Below are 16,850 nucleotides of genomic sequence, written 5' to 3'. Positions count from 1 at the left end.
CAAAATGAAACAGAACTTCCAGATTTTTTTTTTTTTTAAGATTTTATTTTTATTTGACAGAGACACAGTGAGAGAGGGAACACAAGTAGGGAGAGTGGGAGAGGGAGAAGCAGGCTTCCCAATGAGTAGGGGGCCCGATGCGGGACTCGATTCCAAGACCCCAGGATCATGACCTGACCTGAAGGCAGATACTTAACAACTGAGCCACGCAGGTGCCCCAGAACTTCCAGATTTCTAACAGGGATTCCCACCTACTTTCCCAACCTGCTGCTCTTCCCCACACCTCAAGGCAGGGAAATCCCTGCTGCCTCCCCTCATCTCTAACTCAGCTGTAAGGCAGTTTAGGAGCCGCTGGCAGAATCAATGGCATCGACCAAGGGAGGGGGGGTGGCAAGGGATTTTCCTGTGCTTAACTACTGATCACGGCTAAGTGGAAATCCTATAAACACGAGCGGAAATCAATGGAGGCTGCTTAGCGGCCAGGGGAGAGGGGCGGCCCACAGATTGCATCTGACGGATGAGGGAGAAGAGGCAGCCAGGGAGGGCTCATGGAAGGCTAGCTGAACATAAGGTAAAGAACAGGCAGAGTTAGAGAGGAGTCAGCTGTGGGAAGGAGGCCTGGGGAAGAGGCACAGGCTACCCAGGAAAGAACCCTGTTAGACCCAGAGTTCTCTTCCTTGTTAAAGAAGTGACAGCCTAGCCCAAGTTGCTGTCAGGAGATTTAGTCCCCTGTGGCTTCTCTCTGGCGCTGTATACTTCCAGCAGTTGCTGATAGTCCTGAGGCCGGAAGCGCTGGAGGTACACCATCACCTTAGGAGGTGCTGTCTCCTGTGCGGGCACACCTGCAGGCAAAAGGAGAACTGAGAGGAGAGAACCAGACAGCTGTAAATGCTTTGATTCCGTTCCCTGCCCTCCTAGCCAGACCTCAAAGTTGTTTCCAAGGCAGCACTGGGATTCTGAAGGCCACCCAGGAAGTTTCTGTAACCCATCAGCACACACCCTGACTGGCCTGTGCCAGAGGGGCCTACAGGGGCCACTTCGGGTAGGAGTGAAGCTGGGAAGCCAAGCATGAGCCTCTCCTCTGGCAAGGAGAAATGGTGAAGAGGTGCTCAGATGCCATGAAGACAGAGGGTGCCTCTGTATCTATTCTTTTCAGTTACTACTCCTGGCCCCCAGTCAAGATGAAAGCTCATGCAGGCAGGCTGAAGCTCATTAGGTTGATAATGAAGCACAAGGAGGGAAGCACACAGAGAAACAGGGATGTGGAAAGGAGAGAAGCAGCAACAACCATGGGGTGAGATTCGCATAATAATCTAGCCTCTATGTGGTATGGAGCCACCTTAAGTCAGTGTCTTATTGTTAGCGCCTGGCAGCATGCTGGGCTTATAGCAGGAAACTCAGCTTAGTGTATGTTTGCTGAGAAAGCGAGAGCAGCATTCCACTGCTTGAAGGCCTCATGGAACGCACAATCCCATACTTCTATGGATGAACTGTCTACAGAAAAAGAAATCTGCCATGGCTTCTCCTGTTGTCTGTCACATAAGTACAACGTTGTTGCCTTTTTACTCAAAGCCAATGGGACAAATTAAATGAGGATCTAGGTAGCTATAAAAAAAAAAGAAAACAGGATTTGGGGGAAGAAAGGATGGATGGAAGGATTCAAGCAGAGGACGGATGCAAACTTGGAGCAGCCAGCGGTGTGAGAACTAAATGAGGCAAGGATTGGGGGATTAGAGACAAGGAAGGATCCAATCCAGGTTAGACAGCTTCTGTAAAAGCATACGGTCCTCCAAAAAATTGCCAAGACGATCCCTGTTACAGAAATAACCCCAAGACCCTCTCCTCTGGCTGATTTTCAGTGGATACATCCAAAAGAGTGGTAGGGAAGGCAAGGAAAGGACAGAAGGGCACATCTCCCTCACCAAGCATGCTGCTGAGGCTGTGGATCTTCTCTAGGGCAGTTGGGACCTCAGCCTTCTCGTGTACCAGGGCCTCTACCTCACCCACAGCGTAGCCAAAGTCGGCTGTATCCAGGTCCACCGTGAGCGAAGGCTCCTCTTCTTCAGCTCGGGATAGCACCAGCTTCCAGGCACTACGCTTGGTCACAAAACTAGCTACTTCCTGCAGCCCCAGTGGGCCCAGCACAGCTGCCACACTTCCAGACTCCAGGACGTCAGCTCCCAGCACCTCACAGAGCTGAGCCACAATTGCGGGCTCAACTGTGAGTTCCATAAACTCAGTGTGAGGTCCTGAGACAACAGCTCCTCCAGGATATTTGAGCTCCCACCCACTACCCTCTCTCTGTCGCAGCCAATAGTCAGCCCGCATGAGGCTCAGCTCAGGGGTGTCATAGTAGCTGTCCCGGAAGGTGACCTGGTGCTCCAGGGTGCCCCCCAACTCCTGCAGCCGCTTCTCTGTGTCAGGGCCAGGAACGAACTTTCGCTCCACCTCAATCAATGGTTGGGCCATGCTACCTGCAATCAGTAAATCAATAAACATTTGCTGACCTCCCCGGGGTGCTCAACCTTGCAGAATGACGATTCAGCAAACCACCCTCTACCTGGGAAGAATTTATGTGGCACACACTGTCACAGAGCTTTGTGTTGGGGCCACAGCTCGCTCTCCCTGCCTGAGAGATGGATGGCCCTGGACTGTCTCTGATGTCTTAAGGTTCTGCAACAGTGGCAGATCTCCAGGTAATCCCTTACACCTTCGGTGATGTCCTCAATCCAAAGAGCTCCCCAGAAAACTGTAGTGGGTGTCCTCCTTTCAATACTAGCCCTCTATACCTTGCTACCCCGGGTGGCCAATGGCTCACTTCCCGCAATGACCCCACCCTTCGCCGCAGCACCGGCCAGGCCAGCGGAGCCTCAGGTCTCACCTCAAAGCCCGAGGGGCTCCCACTCGCTGGACCTGGAGATGGGCGAGGGGAGCCCACGCCAAGCCCGCGAGGAATGCCGGGAGCAGTCCCTGGTCTCGGACCTGGGGCTGGATCTCTGTGCACCTAGCCGGTCCCAGCACGAGCGGCCATATTAGGCTCGATGTGGCGATGCCGAGGACAGGCCGGGCGAGAGACCTGCTACGTGATAGGGGGTCCACGACCTCCGCGCAGGACCGGGAACGCAGAAGTACCCCCGCGCTCTGCTCCTCCTGCCCGACCCCTCCCGGCTCCCGGGGGTCTCCCGGTCTCAGGCCTCAGGCTGAGCCCGACAGCCCGGGGTCCGGATGCATGATGGGAGTTGTAGTTCCAAAGGGAGATTTCGCTTCCTCGCCCCACCTGTCGCTATGGTGATAGGAAAGCTTCGGCTACAGCCCGCGGGACTCAACCTGAAGTTGAGCAGTCTGTTGATGGAAGAAGGGATGGTGCAGGCTGTTGATGGAAGAAGCTGAGCCTCAGTCCCGTCTCCAGGCCCCTCACTTCCTAGACAAATAGGCCTGAAATCCAAGCCACTAATCCAAACGCTATCCCAGAGAGATTTTATTGACTGTAATGGTGGCCCACAAAATACAAGCCAGTAATGGTGGCCCACAAAATACAAGCCAGTGACAATGGGCTGAAAGGGGGGATAACTAAGACCAGTTTACTCGGGAGTTTTAGAGGGGATAATACGTTCTGCATTGAGTGTTTAGGGCAAGGTTGAAAACCTTCTGTCAGAGAAGGAACGAAATTTTGGATAGGAACTAAAGACATAACGGGATTTCAACAGAGACACAGATGGAGACAGGAAAAGCATGAGCAAAGACCAAGAAGCTGGAGAGCACCTGGCCAGTGTTTAAGAAGGAGATGGGGCTAGAAATACAGTTGAAGGCCAGGTTCGAAATGGCTTTGAGTGCCAGCCTGAGGAATTTGTCACTGAGTTGCCAGGGGCCCCTGAGCGGGCTTTGTCTGGAGTAGGAGAAACTCTTACATTCACCTAAAATACAGGAAAATGTGGGGGTGGCCCTTTGAGTGCTTTGGGAGAAAAAATAGAGAAAAGGTCCTTCTTACTCTCTCTGAGGACTATGATTACTGGAGACCGTGTGTCTGACCCTCTGGGTGAGGTGCCTTGCTGAGGAACAGTGCCTCTTTTCAACTCCTATGATGAGTGAGAAGTGCCAGGTTCTCAACATCTGTCATCTTCCCAGGATGTTTCTGGAAACAAATGACCTGTGGGATGTACTGTGGGGCAAACACATCTTGAACTTGAGATGTCTTGGATGCATCCACCCCATAACAGGCACCAGTAGTCAGGGAGGGGAGGGCCCCAGCCCCTAGTTCCAATCACTGGCATACTTTTTATCCACCCTTTAAGGATTTTCAGTTTTCTTTCCTAGGGGAAAAAGCCTCTTTCTCTAAATTATAAGGTCCTCTTCCCTGAGTTACAAGGTGCTATTCAGTGGGGCAGAGGCAGCAGATTAACTGAAAGGAAAGACCAGACTCAGGAACCAAATAGACCTGGGGTTGACCTTCAGCTTTGATTTCCAGGTGTTTGGTTTTCAGACTACTACTCCAAACGCTACTCCACTTCACTAAACCTCTCAGAGCTCCCTTCTTAGTAAAAAGTGGACTGCCACAGTTATGGGTGGGGATTCAGTGATAAATGGTCACATCATAGAGACTCAAAATCTTCCTCTTCCTGTGAGCTCCAAGGGTGTTTTTTTTTTTCATTTCTCTCCTTTCTTACTTTCCTTCCTTTTCTTTTCCTTTATTATTATTATTTTACTTTTTTAAAGATTTTTAAAATTTATTTGACAGAGACCACAAGTGGCAGAGAGAGAGAGAAGGAAGCAGGTTGCCTGCTGAGCCAAGAGCCCGATGCTGATGCAGGACTCAATCCCAGGACCCTAAGATCATGACCTGAGCCAAAGGCAGAGGCCTAACCCACTGAGCCACCCAGGTGCCCCTATTATTTTACTTTTAAGAGAAATAGGCTATAGCAGCTATTGTGAGCCCTGGAGTCAGACCATCGAGGTTTGAATCCTGGCACTGTTTGTTACTTATTGGCCATGTGGCTTTGGGCCACTTAATTAACTTCTCTGTGGTCTGATTTTCTCAACTGTAAAATGGGACTAGCTGTGAGGATTAAGTAAATTAATTTACACGAAAGTGCTTGGAACTGTTCTGTGTTCTCAATAAATCTGTACAGCTATTATTAGACTATAAGAGAGCTTAATAACCTGAGGATGAGACCCAGGAGCCAGAAGCTCCCTTTCCTGACCCAACTCTGGGTGGAGGAAACAGAAGCTCTTGGAGACTTCCGAGTAACTGCTGTGGAAAAGAAGGTTCTAGTACCCAACTGGAAAGGAGGGGGACTGGTAAGGCAGAAGAAGGGAATGGAAAAGAAAGGTGGGCCTGGGGCGCTCTGGAAAGCTGGTAGAAGCCCATGCTTATTCTATGGCCTGCCGCTTTTAAACAAACAACAAAACACAGGCATAGTTTCTGTAGGCAGGAGGGAGGGAAAGAGAACATGAGGAGTTTAAAGGCGCCTGCACCTTTGCAAGCACTAGCTTGGACCCGGCGCCACAGTGAGCAAGGTGGCCCCGCCCGCGGGCAGACCTGCCCTCGGTCCTCCGTCCCGCGCGCGCACTCACCGTGGGCTAGCAGGCGGGTGGGAGCAGGAACGGACTACAACTCCCGGCACGCATCGCGGCGGGCGGGACGCTGCACCTGCTCAGTGGGGCCGCCCCGGGCTCCTGGGTATTGATTATTCCATTGTGTAGGACGCCTCGGCTCCAGCCAGTGAATGAGGCGGAGGAGTGAGGGCGAGGAGGAGGAGGAGGAGGAGGAGGAGGAGGAGGAGGAGGAGGGCGAGGAGGAGGAGGAGGAGGAGGGCGAGGAGGAGGAGGCAGGGAGAGAGCGAGTGCCCAGGGTGAATCAATGGAAACCCCCTCACGAAGCCGGGAAAACACTTCAGCCGCAGCCAAATAGCATTGATTATTTTCCTTCACTTCCCTCACCGCCGTGAATTTATTTATTTATTTTTTCCATCTCCGTCCCTGACGCCCCGGAGTGAGCGCTGGAGGGAGGGAGGAGGAGGGAAAAAAAAAAGGAATCAACACATCGGAGAAGTCCCTTCCAAGAGCCGCCCCCTCCCCTCCCCGCCTCGCGCTGCTCGGCGGCCGCGGTTCGACTCCCGTCCCTGCTTCCAGCTGAGGTGTAAGTGCATCGATTTCCGATGCTGCTGGGTTGGTTTTTTTTTTCTCCTCTCCCTCTCTCTCTTCTTCCTTTCCTTGCTCTTTGGAAGCTGGAGACGGAGGGGAGAGGAGGCGCTCGGAGACTGCCGCTGGAGGGCACGGAGAGGGACGGGGAAGGGGCTGGGGGAGGGGATACGGACGGACAGACAGACCGAGAGCCTGGGGAGAAGGAGGGGGCAGGGGTGGGGGGGGTGTGCGAGGGAGGATAGGGTGGGGGAGAAAGATGCAGGGGTGGAGGGAGAGACGGCGAAAGGAAAAGGCATTGAAGCTGGACCAGGAGCCAGCTGGACAGACGGAGGGTAACGAGAACCTAGACGGACCGCGCCGAGCTGTGCGGGGAGCGGGGGTCCCGGAGGGAAGGGGAGGCAGGGTGAGTTGCGGGCTCGGAGCTGTCAGCCCGGAGGGGGCCTGGGTCTCGGCTGCCCCCCCGCCGGCTGCGGGATCGGAAACCTCGGCAGGCGGGCGGACTGGCGGATGGGCTAGCATGCTGGGGGCGAGGGTGGGTGGAAAGGGACGTGGATACTCTTAATCTTCGATCTTCGTTTTGCCTGAAGTTGAGCTTTTTTTTTTTTTTTTTTTTTTTTTTTTTTTGGGAAAGGTGCGAGTAGGTGAGGGGAGGCCACTGCTCCACTCAAGGTGAAGTGTGTCTCTCCTGGCCCTCCAACTCTCCACCTGCTCTGCTCTTGTGTGTCCCCCTCTCAGAGTAGCCCTGTCATTTTTGAGCACTCGACCACGCGTGGTCTTGAGGTGCTTGTAGCCCCGCTGATCTGTGTCCACGAGTCCCCTGCCTCTTGATTTTGCCATTCTTCCCCCTCGTTCATTCTCTGCACCCATCCATCTCTGGGTCTGTGTGTCACTGTCTCCGCATGTGACTCTTCCTATCCGGGTGATCCTCTTCCTGTGTGTCCCTGTCACTATGTGTCACGCCTTGGCTGCCTGACTGGTGGTGTGTCTGTCTGTCTAGGACTCCATACCCTCTCCTTCAGAGTCCTTATGATCTCCCTGGCCTTTTGAGGCTACTTTTTTCATGCTTATCAGTCATGATTGTGGCAGTCACTGGTCAGGTCAGGGGCCTGGAAAGAGTCTGAAGGATGGGGCAGATGTGTCTCCTCAAAGGACTCAGGTACCCCTTCAGCACAGCCAGGACAGCATCCTCTTCCACCTTCACCCGCAAAGCTTTGGAACTTCTAGCATTCTTGACTGTCTCCTTTGCCATGTGCCTTTCTCCCCGACCAGGACCTCTGGTCTCTTGTGTGTCATTTGCCTCTCCAGAATCTTCCCACCACAAACCTCTTCCTTGCTGACTTGATTTCCTCCCTTCCCTCATTTTGCCATTGTATATTTTTTCATATTCCCATTTTGCTTCACCCCCCCTTTTTTTGCAATCCTGTCTCCCATGACTTCCCTTGCTTCTTCTTTACCTTTGTTCCCATAACCTGCCTTCTGCCTACCTTTTCTCCTTGGTCACCTTAATTTCCTTTTATCCCTTATCCTCTCACCCAGAATTTTAACCTCCGCACCAGAAGGTAACAAGAGAGCAAGGGGCTGGGAGAGGTGGGGAGTATGGTGTGTGAAGGCACATAAACAGGCCAAGAAATCAATTTAATGGGCTTCCAGGGGCATATAACCCCTTCATCAGTCAGGGCCATTATGTCCATTAACTGTCAACTTTGATTTTGTAAGGGGACATTCTCTAGGACTTTGAGCTCCACCCTGCTTGGTTGCCTCTCATCCTTTAGTTCCTTTTAGGTATCAGTGGCTTTTTCTTTACTTTCTAGCTCATGTTCCTGGGCCCCTGTTATTATCATATTTGGATTCAGCATGATCTTTTACAGGCCTGTTTTCATTCATATGACGGAAGAGGCCAGGTTCATTCAGCCTAAAGAATGGGAAATGTGGATAAAGAGTCAGGAGAGTTTGCCTTGTTTTAAGCGCAGCATTGTTTTCCAGCCCTCGGGCTTGAAAGGGGGTAGATAGGGGCAGAAAATGGACGATTTCAGAGGTGAATAGTGTTCCAGAAAGGAAGGAGAGGCTGGGTATAATAAATGTATGGGGTAGAGAAATGCATGACATGTGGAATGTGCAAAAGGAAAGGAAGAAAATCCATGCGGAATGGGGGCAGGGAAGGAACTGAGGGGTGATTAATGAAAAATTGGGAGAATGAAATAAAACATGAGTATAGAGTGATACAGAAGATGGACAGAAATGACAGAGTATTCCTAAAGAGGAGGTCAACAGAAAAGGCAAAATGCAGTGAATACAATGGTAAAGTGGGGGAAGGGAGGAATTGAAGAATAAGATGAGGTGGAAAAAGAATATGGTACAAAGAAGGTAAATGGAAGGCAAATGGAGGAGTGCTGAAGCAGATCAGAGCCACACAGAGCTTGGGAGGGGGAAGAAAGGAGAGCATGAGGTATCAAAGGAAACAAATGCCTCTGGTGTGAGAGGGACACAGCGGGACCGGTGCAAAGAGAGCGCCGCAGGAGGGGTGATTCGGAAAAAGGCATAGCAGAAATGCCACCGGGTGAAGCCCCGCAAGAGAGAGATGCCAAAGGAGAGGCAGAGAGCGTGCAGAGATACTGGCGAAGAGAGAGGGAAAGAGACCTCACAAGCATCCGTTCCACTGGCCACATCCTTCACTACCCCACCAGAGGCCTTTGCTTTTCATTCCCAAGCCAGGGGGACACGAGCAAAGAGATGAAAAAGTAGAATTCCCATTTACTTTAGCTGACAGGAACTTGAATCTTTCTAGTCCCCTGAGAACCAAAGGCCTCAAGCTCTGATGTCATAAATTGCTGGTGTTGCCCTGGCAACCTGACAGGGTTCCTCCCTCCGTGATGTCAGAGCAGCTGGTGTTACCTTGAGACCCACAGAGGAACAACTTGCTGCTTTGCTGGGAGCTGGGCACTACGGAGGCCAGGGCCTGAGTCTGATCTCTAGGATCCCTGGGTCGGTAGCTTGACCTTGCCTCCCCAGAGCTGTTCTGAGCTCAGAGTGAGATCTCCTATGTGAGTCCCTGACATTCACGGGAACCTGCCGGAGCAAGAGGAAGAGACCTTGGGAGTCGGGGCATTGAGGACCGGGTGGTAGGACTGAAAGGCAGGCAAAGAAGGAAGAAAACTGGAAATGGCAGTTTGGGAACGTGAAAGGAGAAGGGCTTTGTGAGCAGGGAGGAGAGTTGAAAATGTAAGATGACCCTAGCTCTGGGTTTAGGAGTGGAGACTGAAGCTGGAAATGCAGAAGAGAGGAGATCAGGGCTGTGTGAGTGCAACCTGAGGCAGGGATAGAGAAAAGGGCTGGGTTCTGAAATGCCATTGGGCACAGTGGACTTTGTTTGGGGTGGGGTGGGGCGACTGAGTTGAGAGAGGAAGCTGTTGGGTGAGAGAGCCAGGGTTAGTCATGATGGCCCTAGGTGCAGGTGCCTTGTCCTACTTTCCGATTGTTTCCCAGCACATAGCCCAGCATCTGCCACATAGATGATGCTTAGTTAAACGTCTGTTGACTGAATGTTGAATTAATCAGAAGAAGCCAGGGAAAGGAGTTGCCTACCTTCCTCTCAGGCCTAAGTCTCCATAAACGGGCAAGTTGGGAAAGCAGAAACTGAAGGAAAGGGCTGGAGGGGAGTTCACTGAACAGCAGTGACATCTGAGGTGGAGAGAGGAGAGACTATCTAGGTTAGAGGCACACTTGGTGTCAGCCAAGGCAGCCACACTTGGAGGGCTGACTCTTGGGGCTGATCTGGGGAGTCTTTGGAGAGATAATGGGAAGAAAACATGAATGAACAGTCTCAGAAGCCCAAGAGGAAGATGAGGAAGAGGATAGAGAAAGGAGGTGGTTTCCAGAAAAGGTTGGGAGTTGTTTCTGACGCCAAGAGTTGGCAGATGTGAATTGGAAGTAGCATTGCCACTTTACCCCATTCCCAATCATAGAACCACAACTGAATCAGTCATAACCCTGCCCCGCCCCCCAAGTCACCAAGAGTTCATGAATCAATACCAGGCCCATCCTATACACCCTCTCCCAATCCAGGCAAACACAAGGAAGTCAGCACTGGCCAAGTGGGCCAGCAGTCAGTAGGCACAGACCTGGGTGTCAAGAACCCTGTGGGGATGGCCTTGATCCCTGACTGCCAATTGTTGAGAGTCCAGAGGCTCTAGAAAGGGATGGGGTGTGGCAAGAAATGTGGAGCTCATCACAACTCTGAGGGAAATCTGCAGAGAGGTGTCCCAGTACACAGAAGTCTTCAAGAAAGATGCACAGGTCAAGGATTATAATCTTTCTATTTCTATGGTGGAGTCATAAAGACCCTGAATGGGTTGAGGACTCGAGGAGAGAAGACCCAGAAGGGAGCAAGCAAGCAAGTGGGGAGCCCTGGGAGGGAAGGGGAAGTCTGGCTATAATAAGAAAGGCCAGGGCAACTGGAGAAGGGGCTGGAGGGGGGTACCCTGAAAGGAGGGCAGTGGCAGCTGGATGCACTGTCAGCCACCACCATGGACTTGGGCAGCTCATATTTTGCAGCAGGCGACAGGCTGTCGACACGGCGGTCCTTTACCTCACCGTTAGAAACTCATTTCATTGATTTTTCCATCTTTCTTCTCTGCCTTCTCAGTCATCCCACCACTCACTTTCCCAGAGCCCCTTGCCTCTCTGGGGAAAGCCCAGGGGCCTGCCTGCCCACCCCTCCTCCACCCCAGGCTCTTGAGACAGGGGTGAAAGATTAGAGGGCCGTCCCTCAGCATCCTGAGGTAATCCCACTGGCTCTCAGTAGCCCCCTCCTGTAGGAAAGTAGTCCTGAGACTAGGGCCTCTGGATGGTTGTTCGAGATGCCAAGTTCAAGGGGTGACCAGGCTAAGATCCGCCTGTTTCCCTGTCACCAAGCTATACCACTAGACTGCGTATACCTGGAGGGAGACATCTTTTTTTCTTTTTAAAAGATTTTTATTTATTTATTTGACAGAGACAGGGAGAGAAGGAACACAAGCTGGGGAAGTGGGAGAGGGAGAAGCAGGCTTCCCGCTGAGCAGGGAGCCCTATGCAATGCTGGGCTCAATCCCAGGACCCTGAGCTGAAAGCAGACAATTAACAACTGAGAGACCTTTTTTTTTTTTTTTCCTAATTCCTGCTGAGATAGCTGGGTATCCCTCAAAAATTTTCTTTCCAAGTCAAGTGAGAGAACAGGCGCTGCCTCTCTGTGTTTGGGCAGGAATAGGGGATTACATGAAAGCGAAGCTTCCAGTCTTGGAGTCACCACACGGCGGCCTGTGCAATTAGGAGGACATAGTATCTAGAGCTCTTTTCTGAGAGAAGGTAAATGCATGCAGGCTCGCGCTCAGTGTAGCGTGCTGGCTGACATGCAGTCAGTGGGGCAGGATGGGTGTGGGCCAGAAATTTTTACTTCAGTGTGGACATTTCCCTAGTGCCTCCTCTAGTCACAGCCAGCTACCCTCAGCCTCTCCCTTTGGGGCTGGGATCCGAGGAAAGGTTAAGAGTCAATTGCTAGTCATTTGGCTTCTCAGTGAAGGAAGGCAGAGGGTGGGACCGGAGTGTTAGACTGGGTTTCCCTGAGGAACTGATGGGGATGCACGCCATTTCCATCCTCATATCTTTCCATCCTTGTTTTCTCCATGATCACCCCCCACCCACCCACCTCAGTCTCAAGCCCAAGCCAAGGCCATTTATCCTCCTTTTTTTCTCTGGTCTCCGAGGTGGTTTTTCGGGTCTGGGATGTCTGAGTCTAGATTCTGCTGCTGCTTCTGACTCATGGGCCTCTTGCCCCCATGGCAGCTGTCTTCTTTCCTGTCCAGCCCTTTCCAAGTTCTGGACCTCTGGCATGCTTGGGCCAGAATGCCTTCTTCCATCTCCAGCTTCTTCTGGCTGCCGGATTTCCAAAATCCAGAGATAAATCCCGATGCTTCAGGGAAGGGTGAGGTTAGGAAGAGAGAAGGCCAGGGGAAGCCAAGAAGGGGGTGCAGGATGGATGGGGCAGGGAGCTGGAGAAGCGGGGACCGTTAGAGTATGGCTGAGAGAGGGAGTCCGAGGCAAAAACCATGTGACTTCGAGCTGGAATGAAGGCCACAATTTAAATGAAAAAGGAGGGAGGGCGGTAGGCTGTGCGGCCAGGGAAAGAAATGGAGGAGCAAAACCGGGAGTCTGACCCCCTGCCGGGAAACGACGGCAGCGTTGGAAGGGGAGGGAGGGAGAGTGGTTGGGGAGAGGCTTCAAGCCGAAAAGGCAGCCTCGGCTCTGCCTCCGTGGCAGCCCTGAGTTCAAGCCGTGCTGGCTTTGACCCTTGTGGGAGAAACTGAAGTGGCAAATTAACGACGATAATGAAGTCACTGCTCCTTGTTTGTCTTTGCTGGTTTCCCCTTGAGATTTGTCCTTTGGCCGGACGGGGCAATGTGGGGGAGGGGAGGGCCAGCTGCAGGGAAAGGCGGGGGAGGGGCGCAGAGGAGAGGACAGGCTAGCAGAGATGCGTAGGCCGAACGAGGAGGAGGGAACCCAGGCACAGCGGAGGCCGAGGGAAGGGGACGCACCAGGAGCAGGGGAGAGGCGAGGGGAGCGGAAAGCTGGGACGGAAGAGAACAATGGGGAACAGGGCAGAGAAGCCTGGAAGGAGGAGCGCAAGATCAGGCGGGAGAAGGAGAGGTGGCACTGGGAAATGGCGAGCGGGAGGGAAAGAACGTGGCCGGGCTGCGGGAGCTGCAGCTGGCGGGGCAGTGGGCGGGGCCTCATCTCCATCTCTAATGGCTGTGAAATGAGGTTAGCTCCATTAGAGGCGGCGAGAGTGTAACGGGATCACACTCATTAGGGCTGGGCCATCCCAGTAATTACCACCACCCCAAACACGCCCGCGCCAGCCGGGCCGCCGAGCACAAACAGGCACGAAGCAACACACCCGCACCGGACACCCCGCCGCCCAGCGGGCAGCCCCCGGCCCCCGCCGGCAGTACCGGGGCGTCGGGGAGACCCAGCGGGAGGCTCGAGAACCAGCACCTTCACTAACCTCGAAACGGTGCTGGGACCGACAGCACTACACCCAGGCCCTCGGCCACACACAGAGTCAGAAAACAGTAAACACACGCGTACACCCCAACTCAGGAAATAAGGCACGTGGATGAATAATTACCGTTTCCATTTATTGATCACAAAGTGCTGGCCTGGATAATGATCATCTCAATGGACACAACTCCATGAGGAGCCAGTCCCCATTATGTATAGGAAGAAATCGTTTTTAAGCAACTCACCCGAAGTCATTTACATAATACAGACTAGAACTAAAATTGGATTCCAGTTTGACCCTAAAGGCCACGTTCTAAATCATAACCATAACCATACTGTCTGTCTTGAAGTCCATCTGCTATCATGGATGCACATGTGGAGACTTCCAGCTTTAAGAGAGATTATCCCAAACGAATACACATATCCTCAACTCCGCCTTTTGACATCTAGCTCTCCCCCCACCCCAAACACAAACATACAAAAGGAATGGCTAGGGGGGCACCTGGGTGGCTCAGTGGGTTAAGCCTCTGCCTTTGGCTCAGGTCATGATCCCGGGGGCCTGGGATGAGTCCCGCATAGGGTTCTCTGCTCAGCAGGGAGCCTCCTTCTCCTCATCTCTCTGTCTCTCTGCCTATTTGTGATCTCTCTCTCTGTCAAATAAATAAATAAAATCTTAAAAAAAAAAAAAAAAAGGAATGGCTAGGGCCCCTCATTGACTACAGTGTGAATAGCGCCCCCTGGAGTTGCACAGAGCCTTGGTCCTCTTTTGGCCCATCTTCTACTAAGAAATTTAGAGTGGCCATCACCTTCCAAGCTGAAAGAGGACCTGATATGTATCCTCGGGCTTATATGCTCAAGGGAGGACGCACATAAGGGCAGAGTAACACACGCAAAACTCAAAGACCTCGTTCAAAATACATGGCAGCCAGAGTTCAGAAGCTTACGAATTGTGCTGAGGTCAGGCTACCTGAATCCAGTTTGGGCTCTACTTCTTTTTTTTCTAAGATTTTATTCATCCATTCGACAGAGAGATCACAAGTAGGCAGGGAGGCAGGCACAGAGAGAGAGAGAGAGGAGGAAGCAGGCTCTCCACTGAGCAGAAAGCCTGATGTGGGACTCGATCCCAAGACCCTGAGATCATGACCTGAGCTGAAGGCAGAGGCTTAACCCACTGAGCCACCCAGGCGCCCCTGGGCTCTACTTCTTCCCAAGTGTGAGACCTTAGAAATTCCTTAACCCATCTAAGTCTGTTTCCATGTTTGTAAAATGGGAATGAATAGCTGTAGTTTTCATCAGACTGCAGGTCAGAATCAGGTGATGCAGGGCTTGGCCAGGGCTCAGCATGGTGCTGGCATACAGGAAACATTTAATGACATTATTATTAGTAGTTGTTGTTGTGACACTAGTTAAATGGAGTCGTTACCATCACAAGGGTTCACAGAGGCTCAAAGAATTAGAAGGGTTTGTTTATATACACAGTCACTTAGAATGGTATTCTTCCAAATGATTCTAAAGAATTGTGTGTAATTTCTTTCTGAGTGCAGGGAGATCAGCAGTCTTGTACAGAGGTCCCCCCTGCCAGGATCAGATAGGATCCTGAATCTCAATTCAAGGGCACTACTTCCTGCCCTTCATATAGAAGAAGTGTTCAGAGCTGGCTTATGGGGTTGTCTGGCCTGAGTCTCCCCTATGATATCACACAGCTCCACCCTGCTGTCCTAACAACTGAGGTGTCATTAAGGGAGATGCATGGGCGAAAGGGGCCACTCCTCTCCAGGACCTCCACCCCTCCAGCAGCCCATTCAACATGCCATGCAAATGTGGATGGATGTTCAACTAGCTAGCTGTGGTTTTAGTCCACAGTTTCCTTTAGACCCCTGCCTTCTGCTCCTAGCCTACCCTCCCCCAACCCCTCAGTCTTCTTCCTCTCTGCCTCACTTTCCCCCTCACACCTCATGCAGTTAGTTCCCTTAAGCATCTTGCAAGATGTAAGACACAGCCCCCTTGCTCCATCCTTCCCAGTGAGGACAGGCCACCTGCCCAATCTGATGTCAAAGCTGGGAGGTCTTAGTGAGTTTCAGTAATCACATGTGCGGATCAAGATCCGGCCCCTTCCCCGAGCTTCCCTACCTCTCCCTCTTCTCTGCATTATCTCTCTCTTTACCCCCTATGACACTCCTTCACTTGTCTGAGTATCTCATTCCCTGCCATTCTCATTTTCCATCCTGTGGACAAAACTATTGCACAAAGTAAACACTGCCAGATATTTGGGGTAGAGGGAGATGGAGAGATCTAGGAGAGATAGGTAGGATTAAAATAGAGGAATAGGTACTCCTGAGACTAATATTACACTATATGTTACTTGCTAGATTTTAAATAAAAACTTGAAATGTGAAAAATATATAAAATGGAGGAATAGGAGTACCTCCTTTTGTTTTCTTTTTAAATAAGGTAAGATTTTGAGACAGAGAAAATGATCATTTTAAATGCAGGGAGAGTGGGGCGCCTGCGTGGCTCAGAGAGTTAGGCCTCTGCCTTCGGCTCGGGTCATGGTCTCAGGGTCTTGGGATTGAGCCCTGCATCGGGCTCTCTGCTCGGCAGGGAGCCTGTTTCTCCCTCTCTCTCTCTGCCTGCTTGTGATCTCTCTGTGTGTGTGTGTCAAATGAATAAATAAAATCTTTAAAAATTTTTTTTAAAAATTTAAATGCAGGGAGAGGCCATATAGTTTTGATCCAAGTATTAGCTGCTTCTGCACCCTGGCCAAGTGTGGGCCCAGGCAAGGCTTTCATTCTCTGCTCTGGGATGATGGGGTGTCTTGAGGCCTGGCAATCTAGAGAACAAAGTGAGAAGTGAACTCTGCTGCTGGGCACACTTAGATTTAAATCCTGTCCACTGAAGGCACTGCTCTCAGTTTTTGAAATGGGCAGAAATTAGAGGATGAGTCCTGGTCAAGAGGGACAAGGCAGGGGCACCTGGGTGGCTCAGATGGTTGGGCACCTGCCTTTGGCTCAGGTTGTGATCCTGGGGTCCTGAGATGGAGCCCCACATGGGGCTCTCTGTTCAGCAGGGAGCCTGCTTCTCCCTCCCTCTCTGCCTGCCACTCCCCCTGCTTGTGCTCTCCGCCCCCCCCTCTGTCAATAAATAAAAACTTAAAAAAAAAAAAAAAACAAGAAGGGACAAGGTGGAAGGAAAGTTGTCTCCTACCTGCAAACACCTTGCTCTACTCTGTGGGCGGAGCTAGTGAAGAGAGAAGGAAAAGAACTAACCTGACCATCCAGTGTCCACTGGACGTGCACACAGTGGCCAGAAAGGAAGGAATCCTTCTTCCCATTTTCCCAGATAAGGAAATAGACAAGTAACTTACCAAGGTGGCACAGCTGGTGAGTGAGGGAATCAGCACTGAACCTGGGTCTGCATGAATCCAAAGCCTATGTTCTTCCCCTAAAAATAAAGCTCATTAAGTCAGAGTTTATTTGCTGTTTATACCAAAGAGTCCCCCTGAGACAGGGCACTCACTCCATCTTTTTCTCTTCAAGACCCTCTTCTCCATGTCTGAGGCCTCTTGAAAGCAACAGGTTGAGACAAAATGAGGAGAGAGCCCAGGGCAAAGTGAGTGTGGAAGAGAGCAGTGCTGTAGGCAAGAATTTCAGAGAGGAAAAGAGAAAAGTGTCTGGAGG

General features: G+C 51.6%; 3 protein-coding genes across 4 annotated transcripts in view; 1 reads left to right on the top strand and 2 right to left on the bottom strand.

Annotated features, from left to right (window-relative positions):
- Window positions 1-23: 23 nt before the first annotated feature.
- THTPA (thiamine triphosphatase) lies at window positions 24-3,255 on the bottom strand. Of its 2 annotated transcripts, XM_059181691.1 has the most exons (3): window positions 2,882-3,255; window positions 1,923-2,474; window positions 24-842 (listed from the first exon to the last, which is right to left on the bottom strand). In XM_059181691.1, the coding sequence occupies exons 2-3, from the start codon at window positions 2,467-2,469 to the stop codon at window positions 697-699; spliced, it is 693 nt and encodes a 230-aa protein (XP_059037674.1). In that variant the 5' UTR covers window positions 2,470-2,474; window positions 2,882-3,255; the 3' UTR covers window positions 24-696. The 2 variants fall into 2 exon arrangements, with proteins under 2 accessions (XP_059037674.1, XP_059037672.1); XM_059181689.1 differs by lacking the exon at window positions 2,882-3,255 and having other exon boundaries at window positions 1,923-2,875.
- Window positions 3,256-5,798: 2,543 nt separating this feature from the next.
- Window positions 5,799-16,850, top strand: part of ZFHX2 (zinc finger homeobox 2) — a 32,527-nt gene continuing 21,475 nt past the window's right edge. The window contains exon 1 of the mRNA XM_059181682.1: window positions 5,799-6,136. The gene's annotated coding sequence lies outside the window, so the exon portion shown is untranslated. The remainder of the gene's footprint in view (window positions 6,137-16,850) is intronic.
- The window catches only part of LOC131837207 (serine/threonine-protein kinase WNK4-like), a 37,555-nt gene continuing 27,189 nt past the window's right edge, over window positions 6,485-16,850 (bottom strand). Inside the window, exons 3-5 of the mRNA XM_059183419.1 lie at window positions 16,538-16,614; window positions 12,511-12,921; window positions 6,485-6,661 (exon numbers count right to left, since the gene is read on the bottom strand). Coding sequence (XP_059039402.1) covers window positions 6,485-6,661; window positions 12,511-12,921; window positions 16,538-16,614 — 665 coding nt within the window. The remainder of the gene's footprint in view (window positions 6,662-12,510; window positions 12,922-16,537; window positions 16,615-16,850) is intronic.

This window comes from Mustela lutreola, chromosome 7 (genome assembly GCF_030435805.1).
Source record: "Mustela lutreola isolate mMusLut2 chromosome 7, mMusLut2.pri, whole genome shotgun sequence".
Lineage (NCBI taxonomy): Eukaryota > Metazoa > Chordata > Mammalia > Carnivora > Mustelidae > Mustela > Mustela lutreola.
Note: the sequence above shows the minus strand (reverse complement) of the source record. Positions and strands in the feature narration are given on the sequence as shown.